A 26,300-nucleotide genomic window follows, 5' to 3' on the forward strand; every position below is an offset into this window, starting at 1 on the left:
TCTTATGACCGAAGTTTCAAGTATAATAACTTGTTTTCTACAAGACTAAAAACTTTTTAAAAATCTTAATCTTTTTTTTAAAGATTAAGATTTTTTTAAAGTTTGTATGTGCATTTTTTATGCGAATAAAGAAGACGTTATATTGAATTGAATTAATAATGCGAGTGCGAAGCGCCAGCCAATTTTTTGAAAAAAATGACATGAAAATGAATGCATTTTTAGGACTCTTATCAGTTTTCATTGTTGCATGTAATATCCCTTTTAACCAATTTAAATTAATCATTTTTTTTGTATTTTCGTCACTTATTTTACATCATGCTGTTAGCTCTTTTTCTACAAGACTAGAATTTTCGAAAAATTGACCTAAAAACTTTTAAGTGGACCGTTTTGTGGACTCTTGTCGGTTTTTATAGGACTATATCTATATATCATACACTCTTTTAGATTTCGGATTCTCATTTCTTTTGTAGGCCTATTATTTTCTTCCAGAGGCGGCGGGACATCAGGATCGGACAAAGAAAGTGGAGGGGCACCTCAAATTTGTCTGCCAAACAATGGGTACCCCTCCACTTTCATTGTATGAGTCTGACGTCCGCCGCCTGTTTTCTTCTCTTATTTAAATTAAGTGATATTTCAAATGATGGTAAAAATAATAAAGGAAGCACACCACATGTGATTGGTTGCGTAAAGGAGTAAATTTCAAAAAGAAAATGCAAGTACAAAAGCATTATCATGTTCATGAAAATGTTATTCTTTTTCATCCTGGATTGTACTTTTCGCTCTCTTCTCCATGCATCTGTTTGTAACAGTTTCCCATTATAAGAAAATTATGAGCAAAACAATATCAATGGTAATTATGCGCCGGAAAATACGATTACCATTGCTAACACAATTATGATAATTATCATACCTTTTTTATACCGTTTATACCGCATCTACTGGAAAAATACAGTTGTTCCTGCAGTCAAGTTTGATAATCATGATAATCATCATAATTTTTAATGAAAATAATAATGATGATAATGATAGTAATGATAACAATTATTATGATTATAATTGATATAACTTGTCATATGATTCATCACTAAAAATATAAATGTTCGACCTCAAGTTATTGGGGGATGATTACACAGGCCACCCCTACCTAAATCATTAGAATAAGGAAGAATAAGGTAGAATAAGGTTCAGTTCTGGACGCAGGATTTTCTGTTCCCTAGTATTAGTAACGTCCTCCCATACCCCGGGATCGACACTCTTGTCCTGAATGGGTCTTGCAAGAAATTTCAGCGCAAATTATTTATTTAGGTCAGGATGATTATCAGCGGCATGCAATATTTCGAAGTCAATGCGGTTTTTGTTCTAGCTAGCTAGGTATAGACTGTGCTTCAACATTATTAGTCCATCCCTTTTCTCGTGACCTGAATAACTTTTTATTGATGTTTAGGGGACACAAAGCCGTGACCATAGCAACCCTAATTATAATATGAATCATTTTCGCTGAGGCTCTCGCTGAAGCGCCTGCTTACCATTTAGAAATACAAATCGTTCGCTGTAAATAATGTAGTTTCCCGCGGGGTTTCCCGTTTCGATGAATATTTTTTTAATTTTTCATTATTACCACATGGGTTAATTAATTACTAAGCTAGATTTATTATTCTAACTCATTTTTTATGTTATAGATTAAAAACATTAAAATTATACAAAACGGAACAGGTATAAAACAAAAACAACACACATCGCTTCCGCGTGAAATAGTTCCGTATGAATATGTGCAAATGGCGACCATTTATTATTTCACGAAAAATTAGGAATAAAAAGGTAAGAAAGATATGCTAACATTGTTATTTTATTATAAAGCTGTTCATTTTAAGATTCTGGTAGGAAAATTTATGTCAGTGGTAACCAAGGGTTTTCGTTTGTCTCTTTGATAATTTATAGGGTTAGAAATCAGTGATTTGTTTTGATCATTTTATTGCGATGACGTGAGTTGAATGGCATTGGCAATCCGTAGCACGGCCCTTCTGCGGGTAACGAACGAGCAGAGGCCTCGGAGTCTGGGGGCGCGGAGGCCGGTGGCTGTTTGGTCTCTGCCGCCGCTGGCCTGGAGCTGGCTGGCATGGCTTGGCATTCGATTTAAAAGAATAGACATGATAAAGACAACTAAATAAATAGTAAATGTTAGACTCTAACTAATTTTGGAAAGAGTTCCATAGGCATATGCTATCCTATACAGCTGGTAGCCGTCTGTTTCGAGGAGTTTTTTTTTACTTTTTAAAAAAAATTTCTTGTACACAGACGGCTCGCTATCGTGTAACCCAGGTCTTACGTGCAATTTGGCATACTCACCTGACAAGCGTGAAGTATGGTCAAAATAATTCTCCGAATAAATAGTTAAAACAGAAATCAAGCTCTTTGTACCACGATTATATGGATGATGGTCTAACGAGTGGCAGTTTTTCTGACATCTGGGCACAGACTGGAACCTCAAAAAACGAAAAATCCTCTACCTCCGTCTCGATCGGCCATTTGTAACAAAATGGCCGATCGAGACGGGGGTAGAAGGTAGAATGTTTTAAAAATACACGGTAAGCCCCTGGGCTCCCTGGGTTACAACTTACATTAGCATTTGCCCAGGCCAACCAGAAATCGCTGCCTTTCCGCGCGCAGCTCAGAAAGGCCGTTATGCACATGTGCGTTTAAGTACATTCTTATAATTAGATCTAGAGAAAATGCATATTATGTTTTGATCTTATTTTTGTGCTTTAAGCAGCTAGTATATTATTTTCTGTTCTATTGCATGTACTTTCTGACAAAGCAAAGCAAGATGTTTTCTTCATTGATATTTTAGTTGTTGAGGCATATGTAAACGCTTTCTATTAATCTAGGAATGCGCAATCCGCTGATCCAGCTTCAGTAACTGCAATAAGACCGCGAATCGGTCTATGCACGTTGAACGAGAAGAGTCTTGTTCCTTGACTAATGACGCGTCTGTGCTAAAGCACTTAGGAATGTTTTTGCTCATATATGTCATAATGATGCTACATTCAGGTTCGAGAATGGTACCAGAAGAAAGTTCAGGACATGTTTTTTCCATTTCAGCAATAAAACAAAATTTGATTTTTTTGGGTGCCAGAATATGTTAACAGCCTTTCTGTGGGAAGGTGACGAAATGACAGTCTGGCCACCAAACTTCTGTAAAGCTAAAAGCCCACACTTCGTGGCCCTGTTTGCTGACAAAGTTTTGATAAATTTTAATGTTTTCTATTGTTTTGGGGCCACCAAATTTGCTTTGCTGGCTATCAAAAATATGATTTTGGTGGACTGATCGGGCCGCCACAAAAAATCTAGTGTGGAGCCTTTGCTCTACAAAAAGTGTTTGGAAGAGAAATCACTACCTGAAGACTGGAAGATAGGAAACGTTACTCCAATTAGTCTGCAACTGCGTTGGTGTACGGCATGTTAAGCAGATCCAGCAATATACCACTGAAATCACCAACACACTCTATAGATGTACACCACACAGTCACTAGCTCACTCCCACACTACAAAATCATCCGGTGACATGGGCAAAATCTCGAATAAAAGTGAAATTTTCTTATCTAAATCACCATATCTTGCATCAAAAATATCACAGGGTACTTCTTAACATCGTAGTTAAGAATCAAGGGGTAAAAAAAGTGGATTTATCACAGTTTTCCGATTTTCATGGATTTTGAATGCTACAGTCTTCATGGTTTATAGGTTAAGTCCACCTCAGAAAAATGTTGATTTGAATAAATAGAGGAAAATCCAACTAGCAAAATGTTAAAAAATTTCATCAAAATCGGATGTAAAATAAGAAAGTTGTGACATTTCAAAGTTTCCCTTATTTTCACAAAACAGTTATATGCTTATCTCAGTGACATGCAAATAAGACAGTCGATGATGTCCATCACTCACTATTTCTTTTGGTTTTTATTGTTTGAATTATACAATATTTCATTTTTTAGAGATTTGACAAAAAGAACCAACTTGACTGAACCATATAGTATTAAAACAATGCTAATTCCACATGTTTAGGGAGGAATTAATCTTTGCTTCACTTGACAAAGAGAAAATAAGAATATTTCAGGTATTGAAATGCAAGAGAAATAGTGAGTGGATGACATCATCAGTCTCATTTGCATAAACTGATTTGTGAAATTGAGCAAAACTTTAAAATGTCATAACTTTCTTGTTATACATCTGATTTTGATGAAATTTTCAGTGTTATGCTTGTTGCCTTTTTTCTACTTTTATTCAAATCAACTAATGTTTGGGGTGGACTTGTAATTTAAGTATGTATAATGCATATTTTGCCTCTGCTATTATTATATGTATATCCCAATTCATCACAATTATTGCAGTTTTATCATAATTTTTCTTTTTGGAAATCATGCTATTTTGTGACTAAGGCTACAATGTACATATGTCTTGTCTGCTCTTTCATCCGATAATATCGATATATCAAGGGATTCTAGTTTGGGGGCCCGCAAAGCATATTTGGTGACCTTAAAATTTAAACAATAGAAAACATTACAAGTTATCAAAACTTTGGTAGCACGACTGAGTCACTAAGTGTGGGCTTTTACAGAATTTTGGTGGCCTGACTCTTAATTTAGGTTGCCCAGGGCCACTGATAATGTCAAGCCCTGGATACCGAAACATACATATTGGCAAATTCTATGCATAAAGTAGAGATAGAATATATCAATGTCAACACATATGAAGATACATGTAAGGGTTTGCAATTTATCTTATAATGCTCATTTGTATGATTCTATAAACTTGTCCTTAGCTTCAAAAGAAGCCCATGAATTTCCTTTTTCCGCACATCGTAAATATGTGTTGATAATCAATTCAGATCACATTTTTTCTTGCAGGCTGAATTTGACCCCTAAATTGTGCCATTTCACCCCCAAAACAGTCCTGTTTTACGCTGACACTTTTTAGTGTGGCTTCAGACACCCTACCAGCAATATGCCAGTGGCTAACTAGTTGATTTCTGATTTCTCTTCATACAATGTATCTATAAAAGCCAAAGGGGAAGTTCACCCTGACAAAGAGTTTGTTGCTAAAATAACTAATAAACTAATATTGGTGAAGGTTGAAGAAAATCACCTATTGAAGAAAATCATCTATTGAAATTTTAAGCTTTGATTTGTGGGTGACCTGACTTGATGGCTATCTAGATCCATTCCTGAAAGTACACATCATATACATAAGAAATAATTTCATGGTAAGACTTTGCAACATCCTTTATAGGGAACTTGAATAGAAAGATTCGAAAAATGGCCAAAAATACATTTTCAAACTCTTTTAGACCTCAAAATTCAAAATTGTAAAAAATGAGTGATTATGTTTATTTTCTCAACTTTTCCCCACAAGAAACACATGTCTGGTAATACAATTCATGTACCATTTTCAACTGACCAAAATATTTCACATGCGAAGAGCGGTGCGATTGGAATATCTTTTGATATCTTTTAAACAAAAGAAAGGGATTTCGGCAAAATTTGTACATCTTTGTATTTTGTAGGTACCGGGTATACGTGTATTTAGGATGAAAGTTTGATGAATTTTATAAGAATAGTATGTGCAATATGGTTGAAATTATGAAAAGTGTTTGGTAATACAATACGATCCACTACCATACATTAGATCTAGATGATGAGCAGCTGCCCCATTAGATTTAGATGTAACTTTTGATCTGCTCATCTAGTGAGTGATTGTATCAAACGCGCACATGTATTTACACATCAGAAAATAGTTTCAGTATGCTTAAAACTTTGCAACATCCTTCCAAAGGGAGTTTTTATAGAAAGATGATGAAAAGGGGCCAGAAACGTATTTTCAAAGCCTTTATTTTATCAATGTAAAAAGATATTGTCAAAATATGAATTTGTAGATTTTCAACTTTTCCCATAGAAAACACACATTCGGTAGTATCTCCATTTACAAGTGACCGAAAACATTTCAAGAGGGGTGCAATCGGAAGTTGATATCATAAAAAAGGAAACTGATCTCTGCAAACATTGATACATCTTTACTTTACTTTTACTGACATACCGGCACTTGATTTATAAAATGCATATAAAGTTAAATTTCTATTAAATGTTTCGTTATATACCGGTATATATTTCAGGGGCTGGTGTGAAATTATTTGTCTGTTGTTATACTGAAGGTACAATACTACTGTACAATAAAACTATTATCCGTTTTTTTTAGGAAATTATATTTCATTCATTAGTTAATAAACCACATGATAAGTGGAGAAGTGGTTCGCATGTGATGTCACAAATCAAAAAATTAAATTTAAATAACTTTTAAAATCTTTGTTGGATTTTATCCAAACCTTCAACAATATTTTTGTATTATTTTTTTCTGTGGAAATTTCCATAGAGTTTTACATGCTGGTTACCATTTCGGCAAGTAGATTTAAAGACAGTTTAGCAGCACAATTCAGCGGCTCTCGCACACACTTTTGAACTTGCAATGTCGAACGAGGGGTGGGGGCTGTCAAATTGCGGCCCAAAAATGGCAATAATACATTTCAGTATATTATGACATGTTGAGATGGAAGTTGCAACTAAAAGTTAAAATTAAAAATCAACAAATAAAGTTACTCTCTGAAATGGGAATGAGCATGTACAATAACTCTGAAGAATTTTTACACTGATTCCAATTTCAACGAGATTTATTTCGTCAGTGATGATTTGGAAGATACATTTTACTAGTGAGATTTATTTTATTTCTGATTTATTTAGTGAATGTGATGATTTTTTTCCCCACTGTTTAAAATTGACAGTGTGGTCTTGAGCAGGCAAATGGAAGGTTGATGGATCAATTGTAAAATTATATAAATTTCATTTAATGTTTGACTATGTAAAGCTACATACATGTATGCAAGGTGTGGTAATACACCATCATCAATGTCATCTGAAAAATTGTCCACCGTGGAAAGTTGAGCCTGTTGGGCCTATTCATTATATGTAAACAAACAATACACATCCCCAAACAAAAACAATCATCGTTTTCAGACCAGCTCTTGTATGAACCCGAGGCCAGATCTAGAGTCTTACATACTGTATTTAAAAACAAAAGAATGCATTATTTGCAGTCTCAAAGTTTTTCCTTCAGAAAACGAACTTTTAATGGTATTTATCAAGGGACCAAAATATTGCGCATGCGAGAGGAGTGAGATTAGAAGCTGATATCATAAATAAGACGTTTAATCGCAGTGTTTTTTTTTTCTTTTTGGAAGTATTTATGTATTTATGGTAAAAATTTCAAAATTGTACAAAAATAGTGTTATATTGTATAAATTTTTATGAAAAGTGCTCAGTAATAGTAATACATATATACGATACACTACTTTACCATACATTGTAAAAGCTGCATGTATTCTAAGAATAACAATAGTTGAAGTTTTGTCTGTTTTCAATTTTCACTGCTCACCTGCAGTGTTTTGCTTTAATAGAAACATAAAAGTTTATGATTCTTGATAATGGGCATTAATGGACTCTCAATTTAGGTTGCCCCAGGCCACTGCTAATGTTAAACCCTGGATACCGAAACATATATTTTGGCAAATTATATGCATGAACTAGAGATAGAAATCTATCAATTTCAATATTAAAATTAATGGTCTGCATTATGTGATATCATTGTACGTGAACAGAGTTGAGATTACGCTGTTTGTATACTGTAGAAGAGATTGAATATTTTTCTCTTCATATTACAGATTCAAAATTGTTTTCAACAGTTACCCTATGAGAAGTTACTACAGAGTCATTATTTTCTAGATGATTAAGAACCAATTAGAGCTCTCTGATTTTTTTATTTTGTTTCTCCAATTCCAAGGTGAGATTATATTATTAGACAAGAACTTTGTTCTATTTCAAATGAAGAAAAAAAACCCATCTTAATGTTTGTTTTTTTTTGCCTTTTTTTACACTTGTGTACAAAAATATCTTACTTTTTTGTTTGGAAGTACTGTATCAACTACAGTAATATTTATCCAGATCATTTAATGAAAGTCCCTGTCATTTGTCCAGATTGTAGTTTAAAATATTGTTTTTGTTTCTCTTTTATTCCATTTTAACAGACAACAGGTTGATCTACATTTAAATGTCATCCTGTACTGCTTCAAAATACTTGGAAAGGAGAATGTACAAATATTAATTTTGATCACTTCATCTGAATTGAAATGATTTCATCTGGAAATTTTCAACATGTGGAGCCATTGTAGCATGCACCAACCCAAATCTGTGATGGAAAATTGTGAAGGATTTTCAGAACATTGATAGCTAGTTTAGGTACATGTATCTTTCCACAACTTCATATGCAAGAAGAGCAAGGAAGGGGAGAAAACCGACAAGTGGCAACTGTTAAAAACAAACTTACTTGGTGCTGGAAAGCATACCTTTACATCTGAAATCATGGACAAGTATGAGAGACTAGGAAAGATTGGTGAGGGGTCATATGGAGTGGTGTTTAAATGTAGACACAAGGACACTGGTACAATAGTTGCTATCAAACGATTTGTGGAGTCTGAAGATGATCCCCTCATCAAAAAGATTGCATTGAGAGAGATCCGTATGCTGAAGGTGAGTGTAAACCAAATGCAGTCATTTGGAAGAATATTATTTGTTTCTTAAAAAAAAAAATCAGCTACAGTATGTACACTGTTCATCAATAAATATTTTTCAGTTGATTCTTGGATAAACCTTGTTCATACCTACAGATTTACATGTGCTCTAAATGTAATTCTTGTGATTAAAATCTGTATTTTTGGATTTATTTTTGCTTATTCTTTATTAACCAAAGAATTATCATCTTATTCTGTTTTGAATTTTAAATCAAATCGATTTTGGTAACAGACTACTCCATATAATATTGTACCAAAATACATTACTGAATTGAAATACTCTGCATTTGTTAATCTCTTATAAATACCATATTTTTCCAAGCATTTTTCTCAGACCAGAATATATGATGTTAACCTACATCTAAATCTATGTGGAATTTCTTCAAAGTTGAAAATATATATTTATCCCTTTAATGCTGTGTGATTTCTTTCCTATTTTTAGCAACTTAAACATGAGAATCTTGTCAATCTGAAAGAGGTCTTCAGAAGGAAAAAGAAACTTCACCTTGTATTTGAATATTGTGATTATACAGTACTCAACACATTAGAAGCCAATCCAAATGGGTGAGGACATCACTATTTTTCTTCTTAACTCGGCCTTTAAATATAGATGTACACGTAGCTGATGAAAGGAAACAGAAAAACAGACATTTTTCTTTCTGATTTTGATATGTTTCCTATATTGATTTGTTGTACAATTGTAGAGTCACAAAAAGTAGCTCTGCAATCCCTAAACTAAAATCAAACAATCTTCTTCTTAGTAGATATTGTGCAAATATTGATTGGGTAATGACAGGGAAAGGGGGGGAGGTGGTATTCACAGAATATATTATAATATACTGTACACTGTCTTCATTGATTGATTTTTCAGCAAGTTGGATTATTTTTATTGAACAGCTCAAATAACTAGCGTACAAACAACCACCTTCAACTTATTTTGACACATTAATTTTCTTTAATTGGAATTTAATCACATCTCAGGATGAATTTTTTTTTACAAGGTTAGATTTGTGAAAGATTTTTTTTTTATATCTTTGATATTTTTTATGGGGTGGGGGTTGTCTGTTTTTTGTTTGTCAAATTAAGTACACTGTCCAGAGTGATCAAGAAATTTGCTCTTTTCTATGAGCAAACAATTATTTCTTTCGTATTCAATTATTTATTAAGGAAAGCTACATGTAATATGATGCCTGTCTTTAGAAGTCTTTCAATGTCTACCTTGCTTCTCTCTACCTTTATTTGGGTGTTGGTATTGATATGTGTGCACTGTATCTATCTGGGTATGGTGTATTATTTTTTTTACATATTTTCTATTGTTTATTATTTTTTAACATTTTTCATTCAACAGAGTCCCTGAAGGACAGGGTATTAACATAGTCTACCAAACTTTAGAAGCTGTCAATTTTTGCCACCAACACAATGTAAGTCAATTTTCATTTACATGTAGCATGGTCGTCTTTGCTATTTTAAATAAAATCATTTTCTCATGTCAAACATTAAAGTGCATTGCAAAAGATTTATTATCTTGCATAAAACAAATCTTCCTGGTTTTTAGGTGAGATTGAAAAAAAATACCAATACTTTTAGAGGAATAAGGATATTACACTTGATGCTATATTCTGAAATTCATTAAAATGTATATTACACCGTAACTACTTTTTGATTAATACTGGAATTGTGATCGTGTATGAAATAATATTTCCACATCTCCCAATGTTAATATGAGATAATTGCAGAGAGGGTGAAATGTTTGATATAACAGGCATTAAAACAATTCAAATGAAGAACTTATGGCATGTGGAAAGAAGGCAATTTGTATGTATTTGCAATGTTGATTTCATTGATCTATTGGGATATAATAGAATCTTACTGATTTTGGCAGTATATTTTTACTATCAAATTTGCAATTTTCAGCATTATGCAAGGAAAAGGCTGCTATGTTATGTACATCTTTTTTATAGTTTAGGGTAAATACATTGTAGACCTTTCAGTTTAATACTCCTGTTTTATTTCTATACTACATTTATGCATATTAGACTTATCCTGTTGAAATCCACATTTATTCTTTCATTTCAGTGTATTCATAGAGATGTCAAACCAGAAAATATCCTTATCACCAAAGATGGACGAATTAAATTATGTGATTTTGGTTTTGCTAGAATATTAAGTAAGTATAACTACAAGATTGTTATATTTAGCTTGGGATTTTTTTTATTTTACGGTTTTTAAATGTGAGTTTGATAGAGCCTTCATATAACTGTTCAATGTAATTACACAAGACAAGGCAATCTGACTCTGTTCTCAGAAATAAAAGTAAGATGTATATCAAGGAAATAAATGTAATAGGATTATTTTAGAACACTGTAGTATTGTAATCAAATATTTTTCAGTCTTTTTTTTCTCCCGACCTTTTTCCTTGTGTCCTTCACATTTGAATGATTTTCTTTGTGTTATGTTTGAGTGAACATGCATGTAGTCAAAATAGAACAGCACTAGTGTATCAAAAGGATTGTGGCATAATGAATGGAGTTAGAATTGAGTACTATATGCATGCAGTCATGTACATCTGATAAGAATGAAGTAAGCCACGTTTCATTGAGGACTAGAACACATGTGTGGTGTGGTTCACAGCAACAGAGATGGAAAGAGAAAAAAAAACATAATTATCTTTTCGTCGTGCAGAAGTAATTGCCCTTGAGATATCTTTAAAAATCAATATCTCACGGATGCTTGACGACAAAGATATAAGCTGTACCTCCGTATGTTTTTTTCTCTGCATTCTCTATTGTATGCGTATGAACTTTCAAGAAGTGAGATGCAATTTACGTGTTCTTGTGGTGTTGAGCCAGCGTTGGTGGGCACCGATTGATGCAATCAGGTTGTCATGCCAACCACAAAGCACTTTATATTATGGTTGCTAAGGCATATATGATCCACTTTACTTGCCGAAGACAGCTGTTCAAATATGAAAAGCTGATTTATCCTGCTGACAACAAATTATAAATTTAGGAGATGCATGGACAAACAGCAAAACCTCATGGAAAGGATCCGAGACTGTGATGTATATTTTTATTTTGCCATGATGGAAAAAAGCACTCCAGGGTTTTCTTCTGTTATGTATTTTTAATGAGTCTAATAATAAAAAAACGTCCAACAATGACATATTTTTAATTTTTAGGCCATATATAAAGCTCATTATGAAAAAAATGTTATAATTGACAATTTCTAATTTTTTTATAGAAGTAAGAAAATTATACATGTGGATCCTAATTAAAATGTTTAAACTCTGAATAAGTCCAGTGTCCAAATTTATGCACCATCCTGAATATGTTTGTGTTTGATAAATTGTACATTAATGTGTAATTCTTATTAGACAAAAATTTGATAAGTTATTTTCTCTGCAATATGTAAAACCTGAAACGGATGAAAGGTCTAATTGAGTTTTATACTTGTTATGATAATAAGTCCATGTTTTGAAAGTAATATGTTGGCCGGTCACCAACTCATCAAGGGGGAGTGAGAGAGAGAGAGAGGAAGAAGACAAATAACTCTCACTCGCATTGACTGTAGCCCTGGACCGTGCAATTTAATCACCAATTTCAGGCAGAGCAAACATGTGTGTTTTTGTTTGCATGTATCCCTGGAAACGATAATGCCTCATTTGTGCTGATCTTAATTTCCACATGAGAGAGAATTGCAGATAGGTACCCATTAAGAATAATTGATCAGTCCCAACTTGTTTGTTATAGAATTTGCAATAAATGGTAGCTTCAAATAAAATTAGATTTTTAAGTGGATTGGTATGGAGTAATGAGATCTATACTACTTGTCTAAGAGCTATTACTATAAAATGCATGTGTAATTGTGTATTCTTGACTTACTATATTTGTAATGAGAGAAGTTGCTTGATAATGGTGGATTGCGCTAATGCATTGCACTTTGGGTAACAAAGTCTTTGTTATACATGTACACAAATTCCTATTACACTGTTTATCAGTTTCATCATACTGATCATAAAATGCAAGAAGGCATTCATAACAGAGTATGTTTAACTTGTATTTTTTTATCATCATTGCAAAGTAGATTTTCTAATTTAAAAAATACATTCTGAAATATGATACATCGTTTATTTTCATTTATATTGTGGTGTGATCCATTACCTCTGTATGTTTTTGGATTGCATATGGTCGCATTTCATAAGTTGGGTATGCAAAAAGGGTGGCGTATGAACAATTTTCCACACGGTGCCATGGATAAATTGTTGTTACATCACAGCATCTTGACCAAATTTATTGAGTAAGATCTCATTTTAAAGCTAGAACTATAGGCTAAATATATTACTATGAATTAGATCAATAAAATATCAGGAACAAAAACTATAGCACATTATGTTTGAAGTAAGAGGGATGGCGGAGCCGGTGGATGCGGTGAATGATAGAATATTAATTAAACTTAATTAACAACTTACTTTAATATGTAATATGACTGTTATCCTCATATTTCTGGGTGTTTTAAAGCAGGGAACAACTAAATGTCATAAAAATATGAAATTGAATACTGTTAATTAATTAGTAAAATTAATATGCATACAATAATAGATAATTATTCGATTTTTGGTACAGATTTAATTATTGATGTTTCAAGATTATAACTGCAAAATACTAGGGTGATCCAATGTTGCATTAACTTTTGACACCATTTTATGTGCATTAGGTCCAATTTGAGAAAAACACATTTCAAAATTCACATTTACATTGACGTCAATGTAATAATTAGCTGTTAATTAGTCATTTTAAGGAAAAATAAAGGTATTCGAGACTTAAAATTTTGTCATTATTTAGAGAATGGTAATAGCCATAACATATCAAAAAATAAAATTTTTGAGCATTTTTACCCTGTTCGCGAAATTGGACCACCTTATGACATGCGACCATATGTTTGATAATAGATACGGTTAATTTACATGTACCGTATATTCCACCATCACTAGAAAATAATTGCCATACAAAACTTCTTTCTTCAAACACTTGTAAGCCTGTGAAAATTAATGATAAAAGATAAGTTAAACAGCATGTACAGGTATACAGCAATTCAGTAAAAATTATAATGGTAATGGTTTATTTAAAAAAAAATCTGTAGCAGCCAAAGGCTGAATTGCAGTAATTTGTAAATTCTAAAAGAAAATTGTTGAATGATTATCACTCAAAAGTTTGACTTTTCATTAATGTTTTGATAAGCATTTTAATGTATGTTCATGTTCCAAAATCCAAATCAAAAAGGGGCACTGCAGACTATTTCAAGCTGTACAACATTGTAAGCACAACAAACATAAATATAATTGTATTAATAAGATCTGAAACAGAATATTGAAGTCTGAATGAACATATTGCATTGATGAGAATGACAAACACTATCTGTATGTAGTTAATAGATGTGTTCATGTCGACTAGGATTCCAACAGAATTATGTTCTTCAATGATTTTAAGATTTGTCTGAGCCAAGTGCATGTAATACATATTGGGTTGATGTTTCTTTCATGTTTCTAGGATGTGTCAAGAAAAGGAAACTCAACTTTCATACAGTAATTCATAAATTTAAAAAGAAAACTGTTGAATGATTATCACTCAAAAGTTTGACTTTTCATTGATGTTTTGATTATGTTTTTGTGTTTCATGTAGGAGCATGCAGCTCTAAACACCATTGCTCTAGAAATATTTGCAAATTTTCAGGTGGTTCACTAGCCTGCTTTATTAGTTTACAATGAGATTAATCAATTCATCATTTTCCATGGTTCACAATTAAAAAATGATAATAACCTGCTTTCTATCATATTGAGCAATTAAAAAAAACATGTGTAATAACACTTTTTAAAACAATGTCAGTAGAGCAAGGTTAACACAATCATAGATCCTAGTACTTTCATGTTTGTGCACTGGAAACAAACTTTCTGAAATTTTCTAGTACATTTACTTCGTAGGAACAATAATGCGCTACAATATACAGTCCAGTATAGATGATAAGATCTTCGTAATTCTTTCAGATTTTGTTTTCAAGTGATCTAATTCTAATATTATGCCATGAATAATAAAGTTGGGCTTCATTTTTGTTGGCAAGGTCCATGAATAAAATAAAAATGAACATAAAATCGAGCTTCCCTCAATAAATGCATGTTGTATGTAAAATACATGCTCATTATAATTTACTGTTCTTTGCATGATGTTTTATAGCATATTCAGTAAATATCACATATTGATATGTGTATTAATTTCCATTACTTCCAGCTGGTCCTGATGATGAGTACACAGATTACGTAGCAACCCGATGGTACAGAGCACCAGAGCTACTAGTAGGTGATATGGTGTATGGCCCACCCGTCGATGTATGGGCCATCGGTTGTGTAACAGCAGAACTCATAGCAGGAGAGGCCCTCTGGCCTGGCAGATCAGACGTTGATCAGCTATACCTTATCAAACAAACACTAGGTAAATCTAACACATTTGGGGGATTTCAGTCTTGTTGATGTTTAGAGCATGAATTATGGCTGCTTAAGCGTGTGTTTAATCAATTCTTAGACTAGAATCACGGAGGAAAATACAAACTTGGGAGCATTCAGTGACACTGTATTCCCATTTTTTAAGCCCTCCCACCACATTTTGCAGACCAGTGAGTTTGACCCTTGAGTTAAAGGTCAAACTTAAAGTGTATTCAGTATATATGTATATCCGATAAGGAAGAAATTCTTGTTTTGAAGTCATGGTTGTGATCACTGTTGCATTCAAACATCTGTGGTTTTGCAGACCTGTGTACTATGTTTTGAGCTGGAAAAAATCATACATTTATATTGGTACTTGAGTTATTCTCTCAGTGCAATATTGGTAATTGATTTTTACTTTGGCACATAAATTTACAGCATCATTTAGATTGTTTTTGATGAGAATTAATAAACTCAAATTTCATTTTGTTTTCTGTTCAGGTGATTTGATTGACAGACATCTCAAGATTTTCAGCACAAATCACTTCTTCAAAGGAATGAGTATTCCTGAACCAGAGAGAAGGGTAAGTCAATATGAAAACAGATATCTTGATTCAAACTACTCTATTCTAAAGTTATTAGCTTTCTGTTTCTTGGTCTATTTTTTATGTTCATTGTCATTAAATTCTAATTCCACTTTCTTCTGTGACATGTTCATAATATGATTTTCATGTGACAAAGCAAATAAATAAAAATACTGATTTGAAGCAAATTAAAGCTGCATATTTACAAAGTTAACTTTTTGTGTTTGGAATATATTTCTTTTGTAACATATTTACGTAACCAATACTTTTACCCCCAGTGCATGACCACTCGTACCTTTTCAACCGTCTTGCTGTCATGTGATATACTTACACGTACACAAATACACTTCATTGCAACCTGCAGCATAATTTATGAATGAATAATTAAAAGCAATAATAAATGGTTAATTGATTAGATTATCCATGAATGAAGGTCATAATTAATACCAGACATACCAAGATGTCAATGTGAATCACTTAGAAAAATGTACATGAGTTGAACATGAATAGTTTAGGACCACATAAGGCTTGTGAGTGGGGCCCTGGTCAAGGTACATGTAGTAAATAGTAAGTTGTGATTTAGTGGCAAAATGACATATATATATAGTTTGTAATGACAGTGGATCGTATGACGATGTATTTAAGACATGTCTTGGTTTTTTTGCTCCAAAGTGTCGGACAAATTATTTTCCCAGTTGTAATGTACCTATACATATCCAAGCAAGCATTGATACCAGAGACCCATTGGTTCCGTAAACAGTTCTCGGCAGAGTAATTTCATAATATCTGCTTTAAAGCCATCCTTCTTGTATTATATAAGTCTTCTTATGCTGTAGTATGTACTGTATGATTATTTTTCTCCATTGTGTGTTTTCTTTCACCCGAATTATCATGTTTTATCAATGCTTGTATTTGATGATTACCATAATATTGTATGTATTTAGTGTTTATTTCACCTTTATTACTGTTTCATCAATACTGTAAATTTATTGATTACCATTTTTGTATGTATTCAATGCTATACGGATACATTTGACAAACCTACATGTAGTCTGCAATGCATCACCTGTTGCATCTGTTCTGAAGCCAATAAAAAATTAAAAAAACTTAGGTTTTCTCAGAGATTTCCTTGCCTGTTCATGATATTCTTTTTTAACTTACAAGTGTGATAGTTAAAAGTACTCTGTCTTGAGTTTTCTTAAAGAGGATTATAATTTTCCAACACCGCATTTTGTAAAAAGTACTGGAGAATGTGTTTATGTCTAGCTATGTATGTGTAGCAGTTAAAAAACCATTATTCAGACAACACTTTCTACCATACAAATGGTATCATCTCCCCAATGAAAAATGATGCTTTACAGTCTTTTAATTTCTTGTATGACTTTGTTGCTTCACAGATACCATTGAAGGACAAAGTTAGGAATCTAAACTCAACTGCATTGTCTTTCTTAGAGGTAAGATATCTGTTTATTTCAGTTTTACTACAGCATCTAAGATATGGAAATTAGAAGTTGCTGCTATGGAAATAAATTCTGTGGACATCAGGGAATTATTTAACTTTTCAAATTTGATTTTGTGGTTTTGATTAAATTTGGGTACAGATTTCAACAGATGTCCAGTAAAAACCTTTTCCACAAAACATATGTTGTTCAGCAGCAATTTAATAGCAGAAAATTTATTCCTATTCAATTCAATTCTGGGTTTATTGTGAAAATGGTACATGACAAAAGTCTGAAGACTCATATTATCATATTTACAAAGTAAAATGTACATGTATATTATTAAAAGATTACAATATATCACAATTCTAGTGCTAGGACATTGTTCGGGATTGATGGAAATTACAAGTCGTTTGTATGTTTATCTTGAATTTGGGCAGATGAGACTTTGAACAAGAAAAAAAAATTAGCCATAAAATTATCAATGGAACAACTTTCAATATGAATTTAGGTGGAATATCTACCCAGTAGAGATGTGGAAATTTAGAGATAAATAGCATTAAAAAAATGAAATATGGGTTGATCTAATGTTGTAACCCGCACCCGTTGCGGTACGGGTTAACCTGCCGGTATGCCTCCGATCGCGGGTTGCGGGCCGGGCCGAGTTCATTCTCAAACCCGCAGACCGTCATGCGAAAAAAAGGGAGAATAAACGACGCATAATAAAAACATTCACAGTGAAAATTGAGTTAAGATCATGTGCTTCTTACGTGGCAGATTCTTTTAGAGACATAGATATTTCCTTTTAAAAATGCCGGCGTATTTTTGTCTTGTGAATAGTGAACAGGACTGAGTCTGAGACAGCTACAGTTCAACATGATAAATACATCGAGTTGCTCTCTTTCAAAGGCCAGCGCCAGTGCGTGCATGCAGCGCAGTCAAAAGCAACCGCATGGGCCAATGAAACTCGATGTTGAGTTTCCCGTCCCATTTTTTCCAGCTCATAATGAGGAACCGATTTCATTATTCATTATTTTTCAGAAGATGAAAGTTTGACCTTTTGTAACCTTTTAACGCACTTTATTCTGTGGAACTTGAAGCCAGGGAAAAATTAATCATTTTTTTGGGGGGGGGCTCCATTTTCATTTTTTTTTTGCAATATTTCAGGGGCTCTTTTCAAATGCTACGTTTTTGTATTTTGAGGAATACCTGTTCACTTATTAAATTAATTATGACTTGTTGTTTAATACTGTATGATTTTTAAAGTTTTTTTTCATGCCTAGAAACTTGGATGTGGGTGTGTTTGTGTGGGTGAGACTGTGAGTTGAACTTGATATAAATGAATTTAATATCTAAATTTTACTCCATCTAATTCCAGTACTTGGCCATGTAATAAAGGCCCACATACCCTTACTTTTCCTGAAGTTCTTTGAAAACGCAGATCTCCACGAAAATTGTATTTCTCTATGGGGGAGTCTAAATTTGGTGAGAATGAACTCATTAATAACTTAAATATACATGACAATGAAGAAATCATCAAACTTCATTGGCAGTTTTGAAAAATATACCCGAAATATAAACTCTGTCTGAAGCAGAAAATCACCATCATTGAGGCCTTTACAGAGCGAATTGTCCCCCAGAGCTCTGGCAGAGAGACAGAGCTCAGACTAGCTAGCACAAGCGCCAATGCGTACGTGGGTGAGTCTCCCGTCGGCCTTGTAACAGATTGAGCTTTGATGATTTTTTTGTCTGATATTTAACTCATCCCCTGGAAAAATAAAACAAATGATTTTTGTCTCACCTGCGAAGCAAAGTGAGACTATAGGCGCCGCTTTTCCGACGGCGGCGGCGTCAACATCAAATCTTAACCTGAGGTTAAGTTTTTGAAATGACGTCATAACTTAGAAAGTATATGGACCTAGTTCATGAAACTTGGCCATAAGGTTAATCAAGTATTACTGAACATCCTATTAGAGTTTCATGTCACATGACCAAGGTCAAAGGTCATTTAGGGTCAATGAACTTAGACCATGTTGGAGGAATCAACATCGAAATCTTAACCTGTGGTTAAGTTTTTGAAATGTCATCATAACTTAGAAAATATATGGACCTAGTTCATGAAACTTGGACATAAGGTTAATCAAGTATCACTGAACATCCTGCATGAGTTTCACGTCACATGACCAAGGTCAAAGGTCATTTAGGGTCAATGAACTTTGGCCGAATTGGCGATATCTGTTGAATTCCCATCATAACTTTGAAAGTTTATGGATCTGATTCATGAAACTTGGACATAATAGTAATCAAGCATCACTCAAAATTTTGTGCAAGTTTCAGGTCTCATGATTAAGGTCAAAGGTCATTTAGGGTCAATGAACTTTGGCCAAATCGGGGGTATCTGTTGAATTACCATCATAACTTTGAAAGTTTATTGGTCTAGTTCATTAAACTTAGACATTAGAGTAATCAAGTATCACTGAACATCCTGTGCACGTTTCAGGTCACATGACCAAGGTCAAAGGTCAATGAACTTTGGCCGAATTGGGTGTATCTGTTGAATTACCATCATAACTTTGAAAGTTTATGGATCTGATTCATGAAACTTGTACATAAGAGTAATCAAGTATCACTGAACATCCTGTTCGAGTTTCAGGTCACATGATCAAGGTCAAAGGTCATGTAAGGTCAATGAACTTTGGCCATGTTGGGGTTTTTTGTTGAATAACCATCATATCTCTGTAAGTTTATTGGTCTAGTTCATAAAAAGTGGACATAAGAGGAACCATGTATCACTGAACATCTTGTGCGAGTTAGAGTAGTATTCAAAGTCAGCACTGCTGCTATATTGAACCGCGTGATGCAGGTGAGACGGCCAGAGGCATTCCACTTGTTAAGTTATAATTAGCAAATAAGATAAGTTATTTTGGATGAGTACTAGGCCGTATGATAACTCACCAACGCGAGGTTGCTAGACTTTGGGATTTATTGAGGTACATGTAGCTCAACCATACCTCGAGCGATGTTCGTGCAGGCTCCACCACTTCTACGGTTGTTGAGTGGAGCCTGCACGAACATCCCTCGAGGTATGGTTGAGCATGCAGCGTCATTCCATTCACAAAAAAAAGAAAGAAAAGATTTGCAGGTATTTACAAGATATACAAGTAATTGTCTTACTGAAAAGCTTATATTAATGTTTTAAATCAGTTTTGAATCTAGATATCCAAATAGTTTATTTTCAGAATTTGATTTTCAAACGCGGGCCAAATTTCATAACGCGGGCGACGGGAAACTGAACATCGAGTTTTAGCAGCCATATTATCGAATGAAATACAAAAACAGAAGGAAATAATATAGAGATAAACGAGAAGAAAAAATTGACTGTATCATTATCCAGGTATTTATTGCAATTTTGATTACTTTATAGACGAGGTCCCATGGAATTGAATATTGTAATTATGATTGTTGTGAGTCGCATTGTTGACCGACCTGGACTGAAAAACAACATTGCCGTCTGCCGATCCTTGCTGGGCAGCCTGGGCTAGCTAGCGCGCTGAGCTGCGGCTCGCTAGCTCCGATCCGAGGCGTTAATTGCGTAATGCTTTCAATTTTGAGATCAGAGCGGACCCATTTCGTGGTACAAAGTCACCAAAAAAACATTTTCTCTCCGGAATAAAAGGCGAATTTGCAAATTGTAAGTAAATTCACTCTAGGCTAGGTAGTAGTAGACATATATTTTCCTGATTTGAGCCTGTATAGTGTGGGGATTGCAGAAATAATGTTTTTCATTTTTCAAAGATAAATTGACTTGCGGGTTAAAACCCGACGGGTCAGCGGGTCCCGCTTGCAAATTATTGGATTATACGGGACGGTACGGTTCGGGTTTTCACTTGCGGGTTACAACATTAGGTTGATCTGCATGTAAGATGAAGATACGATTTGTTTACACTTTCTGATACGATTTGTTTACACTTTCTGATTATAATACCCATTATTTTTCAGGCTTGTCTGCAGATGGATCCAGCAGATAGAATGAGTTGTCAAGAACTGATGGAAATGCCATTTTTTGACAGACACAAGGGTCTAGATGATCGCCACCCAGACACCACAGTCCGCAAGCATAGATCAAAATTGGTATGATATGCTTATTTATGTCTTTGGTATTGAATGGTGGATATTGTGAAAAGTCACCTTCCCCCATGATGTAGGTTAATATTCCCCAGGTAGTTCATAATGCATATACTACTTAGGTAGTTGATGACAAGGGTCACAATCATAATGTTGGTTTGTCATATGCATAACTTTATACCTTTTGCTGTTATGTAATATAGGAAAACAATTTGTATAATAATGAAATTTATAAATTCTCTGTAGAGTACATACAAATTAAATGATTCATAAAGAATACTTTAACAAGTAATGTATACATCTAAACTTTTGAAGAACAAAATACTTTGAATTTGAGTGGTATTTTTCCACTTATTTACAAGTCTTGATTCTGAATGCTATCATCGTTGAATCTAACTTATGCAACAGTGTTGTAGATTGGATAATGCCTTTGAATCTAATTTTTGATAAACATATGGAGGATTTATTATTTTGGTAGACATTTCATTTTGATAAACACATGAGAATAAATAAATTGATTTTGTTTTTGTGCATATTTTTTTGTAGAGTCTTCGCAAGGACAACAGCCATTTACCTCAGCTAAACTCCCAAGGTTTACAAGAAGGCCTCTCCAAAGGTCATGGCAACCAAGGATACAAGAAAGATAATGAAAAACTGCTCAAGAGAGACCGCCTACCAAACATAGATTCGTTTAAATAGAGTGAATGGTTTCACAAAATCTGTTCCATATGAGGAGCTGCATACAAGACTTGAGGAGTGATTAAAGACTTTCATATTGTATTCAGGCTTAAGTTTCTAGTCAGAGTCTCAAAACATTGTCATTGTAATGACCAATCAGATATGGTTGTTGGTGGAAAGAATGCACCCCATTGCAGGGGCAGTTGGTGACTATCTATTTATCATTGTGATAGTACTGTGTTTTTTTTTTTGTTAAATGTTTGAATCTTGATTTCTTTCAGGAGTCACTGCCATCTTGTATTCAAGCCAAAGGTTTTTTTGAGGCAATGTCTCAAAGCATTCTCACTGTAAAGATTGAAGCGTGTTCAGTGTTTTTTTCCCTGCATGCACTATTGTGCCGTCAGGAGGTTTAGTTCACATTTGATTATCCATATTGTCTGTTTTATTCCTGTTTCAAGGACTTTAATGCTGCCATTATGCCTCCTACAAACGATTTTAGTACATATCAAGAAAATGGGCGAATCACCTTTCCCCGACATGTATCACATTATAAAGCATTTCTCTCCCCGGTCTTTGAATGCTCAAAGCTACATGTTTTGCAGTCAAGTTTCTTTATTTCAACACTAATCATAAGAATCCTAGAAATACTCCAATGCCAATAATTTCTATTGAAAATCTGTACATTAAATAAAAAATCAACCACAATCTCAGACCTATTTGTAACCCCAATCCTAATCCTCATAGAATTGTTAATCCCCCCACACACACAAAAAATATCACAACCCATTCTTTCATCTTCTGAGTAATCAAGGCAGGATCACTTGTTTGTGCACCCATCAGACGGAATGTACAGATGGAATGTATAACAGACTTATAGACTCTTACAGACTCTAATTTGTCTGTGGAATGCATTGTTAGGCCTATAGATTACATTTGCACAAAACTACTTTGGCTGAAGTGAAACTTGTCATATTTTAACAGAATGCCATCCTAATAATTGCACTCAAAGAATTACTGATTTAAAGTGTAAATATACAGATTTTTGCATCTTCCATTCATTAAGCAAGAGTATTGATAGAAAGGCGCTGCTGCTTTTGAGTAGTCTTGATTTGAAATTCAGATTTTGAAATATTTTTTATACATGACTTTCAATTTTTCTCTCAAAATAGCATTATACCTTGAATAATTCCACCATCAATTTGTGATATTGACATTTAAAAAAGTGTAAATTACAATTCCTTCCCTTTTCTATGTGCTTTGAAAACTCAAGTTCCCAAACAAGAAGTTTATTCTGAGGACTTTCCGACACCTCTCTTTCTGTTTCATTCTTCAGGCGTGTTCTTCAAGGTGATAGTAATTTATTTGAATTTTAACAGAGTTTCTAGATACCATTAACCTTACCATATTTTCAGCCATGATTTTAGGGATGCATTCATATATATGCAGGATTTTGCTTAGCTAAAGTAAATGTTACAAACAATTATCGTTGGGGTTTAGTTCAGGTAGCCATTATTCTTACTTAATTTAAAAGCGAGACTTCGTCATTGATTGGGGAAGAAAATGATGGTTATGATTTATATTTTCTGAAACTTAAGCTTTATCAGCGAGTGAAATGACATGTTAGCTCACACATCTAGAGTTTTTACAAAGAGAGAAATGTTTTTGAATTACTCTACAGGTTTGATGAATTGATTTAGTCATTGTAAATCTTAAAAGAAGAATTGGGGCAATGTTTGTTTTCATTTTTTCTATGTGTATGTATGGACAATCATGATAATATAACTTTAATTTGCATTTCAGGTGATATGATTATGACTGCTTATTTGTGATATGTATCCGATAACAAAATTTGAATTGAGCAAAATTTATTGATTTGTATTTTTGAAATGTCTTGTATATTAAGAGAAATTGGTCAGCATAATACTATTCATGAGCATTAATTATTGTTGACTTTGTTTCTAAGTTGATGCTTTTTAGAATTGTACTTAATTCTTGATTAGTCTGTAAATTAAATTTGAACATTTCGTATAAGATGTAGAAGGTGCAGATACATATATGATGGAATTTAGTTGTTGTATATTGCCAGTGGAATGGAACCCTAAACCTTTTTTCTCCCTTTTCTGTTGTAGTCTCACTTGCAGACATTTTTTTTGTATTGCGATGTCTTACATTGTAGACTACAACAGGTTGGGGAGGGGGGTCACAGAGTTGAGTGTAAATTAAAGTTGCACTAATTTCGTTAGTTACGAGCAATATAGAACACACCACTCTTAAGATTGGATCATATTTAATTGAATGGCACTACTTTGTTGTCATCAAACCTTATACATGACTTTAACTCTATGTCTGACACCCCCCCCCCCCCTCAATGACATGCCTAATGTTGAAATATTACATATAATGATGGGTCTCAGTGTACTTCTAGATATTATGATGAATCTGATGATCCTATACATATCAGTCATTTGGAATGTTTTCAAATTTGCAATGAGAGATTTTATAAACCTCTTATTAAAAAGACATATCTAAAATAAACCCATCAAATGGTTCTGCAAATTCAGGTTAAGCTCTGTATATCATTGGAATGCATGTTTAATGTCCATTTTATTGACACCTGCTTGCAATGATCATGTATCATTTACTCTTGAACTGGCTTGCAGAATTATTCTGAGAGGGTTTGCAGTTGTAAAAGGTGTACTGCCTTTGACAAAAGCATTCATTTATTTGAAAAATCATATACTCAATCAGTTAATAAAGTATTTAATCAAGACTTAACATGTTTTTTAGATGTATAAGTACCAACTAACAATATTGAGAAATATTTTGTATTTTATCTGAAATTGTTGTGTAAGAAGTACATGTATGCCTTTAGCAGTATCTGCAATAATGCTTTAATGATGTACTAATCAGACTTTGCCTTAGTGAAAACTAATTATGTAAAGGAAAGAAGAAAGAGAGAGAGAATACACATGTTGTATATGTAGAAGCAGAGCAGTAGTGCTAGAGTAAATTATTGTATTTTGATTACATTTGAACAATGATTAGTGTTTCAAAATTGTTTATGAAAGTAAGAGTAATGCCAAAAAGATCATGTATGTGTATTACCTTGTTACTAAGTACTATACTTATGTACTGGTGGTTTATGAATAGTATTCAGAGAAAAAATGTTGATATGGTTGTAGTTGCATGTAAGTAGATACATATATTAAGATCTTGCTCTTAGATCAGTGGACTTTCACGACAGTATCATTAGAAAAATTCTTGTTGATTGAAAAAAATGAAAAACGTCTTTTCTGTTATTCAAGCTTAAAATTGTCTACTTGTGCTATACAATGTTAGGCCAGGTAAATAAAGAAAATGTCACCGGGGACGTGATGAAATGCTTTAAAGTATATCAAAATTGGATATTTCACATTTGTAAGTAATGGAAATGGTCAATACCTACCTTGAGGGCATAGTGACTCAATGCTTAGAATTGATTGCATTGACCAAAGTGTACAATCAAGACGGAAAATCAATTATACGCTGAGCAGTGCAAAAAAGTGTTTCGGGCACCATGACATGGGTCCCGTAACACAAATGTTAGTGATTGTAGTCAATGGAATCAATTGTAGAAAATTGTTCTACATCATTGCTAAGCGTAGTGTTACGGGACCCAGTTCTGCTTGTAAATATTGTAACTTTTAAAAGAAGCCTCAATGAAACATGCCCTCTTTCATTTCTCTCTTTGTTTACAAGAAATATTTTGCTGAAGAGGGGAAGGGGGGGGGTGTTCTTTAAGAAGTAAATATCTTTGGCCCTCAAAAGTAATATTACATGAAATTTTATATTTTCATTTGGGAGGTTGGTATTCTAATTGCATATTGCATAAGTTCTATGAAGATAGCTTAACCTCTCTATCAACACTAATTATTCTAGTACTATTTATTTGCACGTATTGTGCACTTTTACTGAATTCGATACCAAAAAAGTTAGTTTGTGGAAAGTGTTGAGTTATTGTGTAGTTGGAAAACTACTTGACTAGATCAATTTACTGTGTATAAAATATATTTGACTTGGGACACCATTACGTGGCCCTGTATACTTGTTATGTGTAGAGCCTTCTTCTTAAAGGGACAACTTCTGATTTGTTTGAAAATAATGCTGAGAAAACAAGATGTAACGGCATTTTAAATGTCTAGGATTTTGAATGCATTGAAGCATAAAATCTGGTAGTATTTATTGACATAGTAGGGTACCCAGATATGCAAGTATCCATGTATTCCATGTTTTTTGTTGTATTGCATAGTGTATCAAGTCTGTTATTGCACAACCTCCTTGGAGGCCTGGTAGAA

General features: G+C 33.6%; 1 protein-coding gene across 1 annotated transcript; it reads left to right on the plus strand.

Moving 5' to 3' along the window:
• The first annotated feature begins 1,725 nt into the window (after positions 1-1,725).
• LOC121419122 (cyclin-dependent kinase-like 1) lies at positions 1,726-26,129 on the plus strand. The gene is made up of 10 exons (XM_041613443.1): positions 1,726-1,818; positions 8,126-8,627; positions 9,111-9,232; positions 10,017-10,089; positions 10,745-10,835; positions 14,950-15,150; positions 15,642-15,724; positions 17,122-17,178; positions 21,163-21,294; positions 21,835-26,129. The coding sequence occupies exons 2-10, from the start codon at positions 8,460-8,462 to the stop codon at positions 21,985-21,987; spliced, it is 1,080 nt and encodes a 359-aa protein (XP_041469377.1). The 5' UTR covers positions 1,726-1,818; positions 8,126-8,459; the 3' UTR covers positions 21,988-26,129.
• Positions 26,130-26,300: the final 171 nt, after the last annotated feature.

The sequence above is a fragment of the Lytechinus variegatus genome, chromosome 7 (genome assembly GCF_018143015.1).
Source record: "Lytechinus variegatus isolate NC3 chromosome 7, Lvar_3.0, whole genome shotgun sequence".
NCBI classification, from domain to species: Eukaryota; Metazoa; Echinodermata; class Echinoidea; order Temnopleuroida; family Toxopneustidae; genus Lytechinus; species Lytechinus variegatus.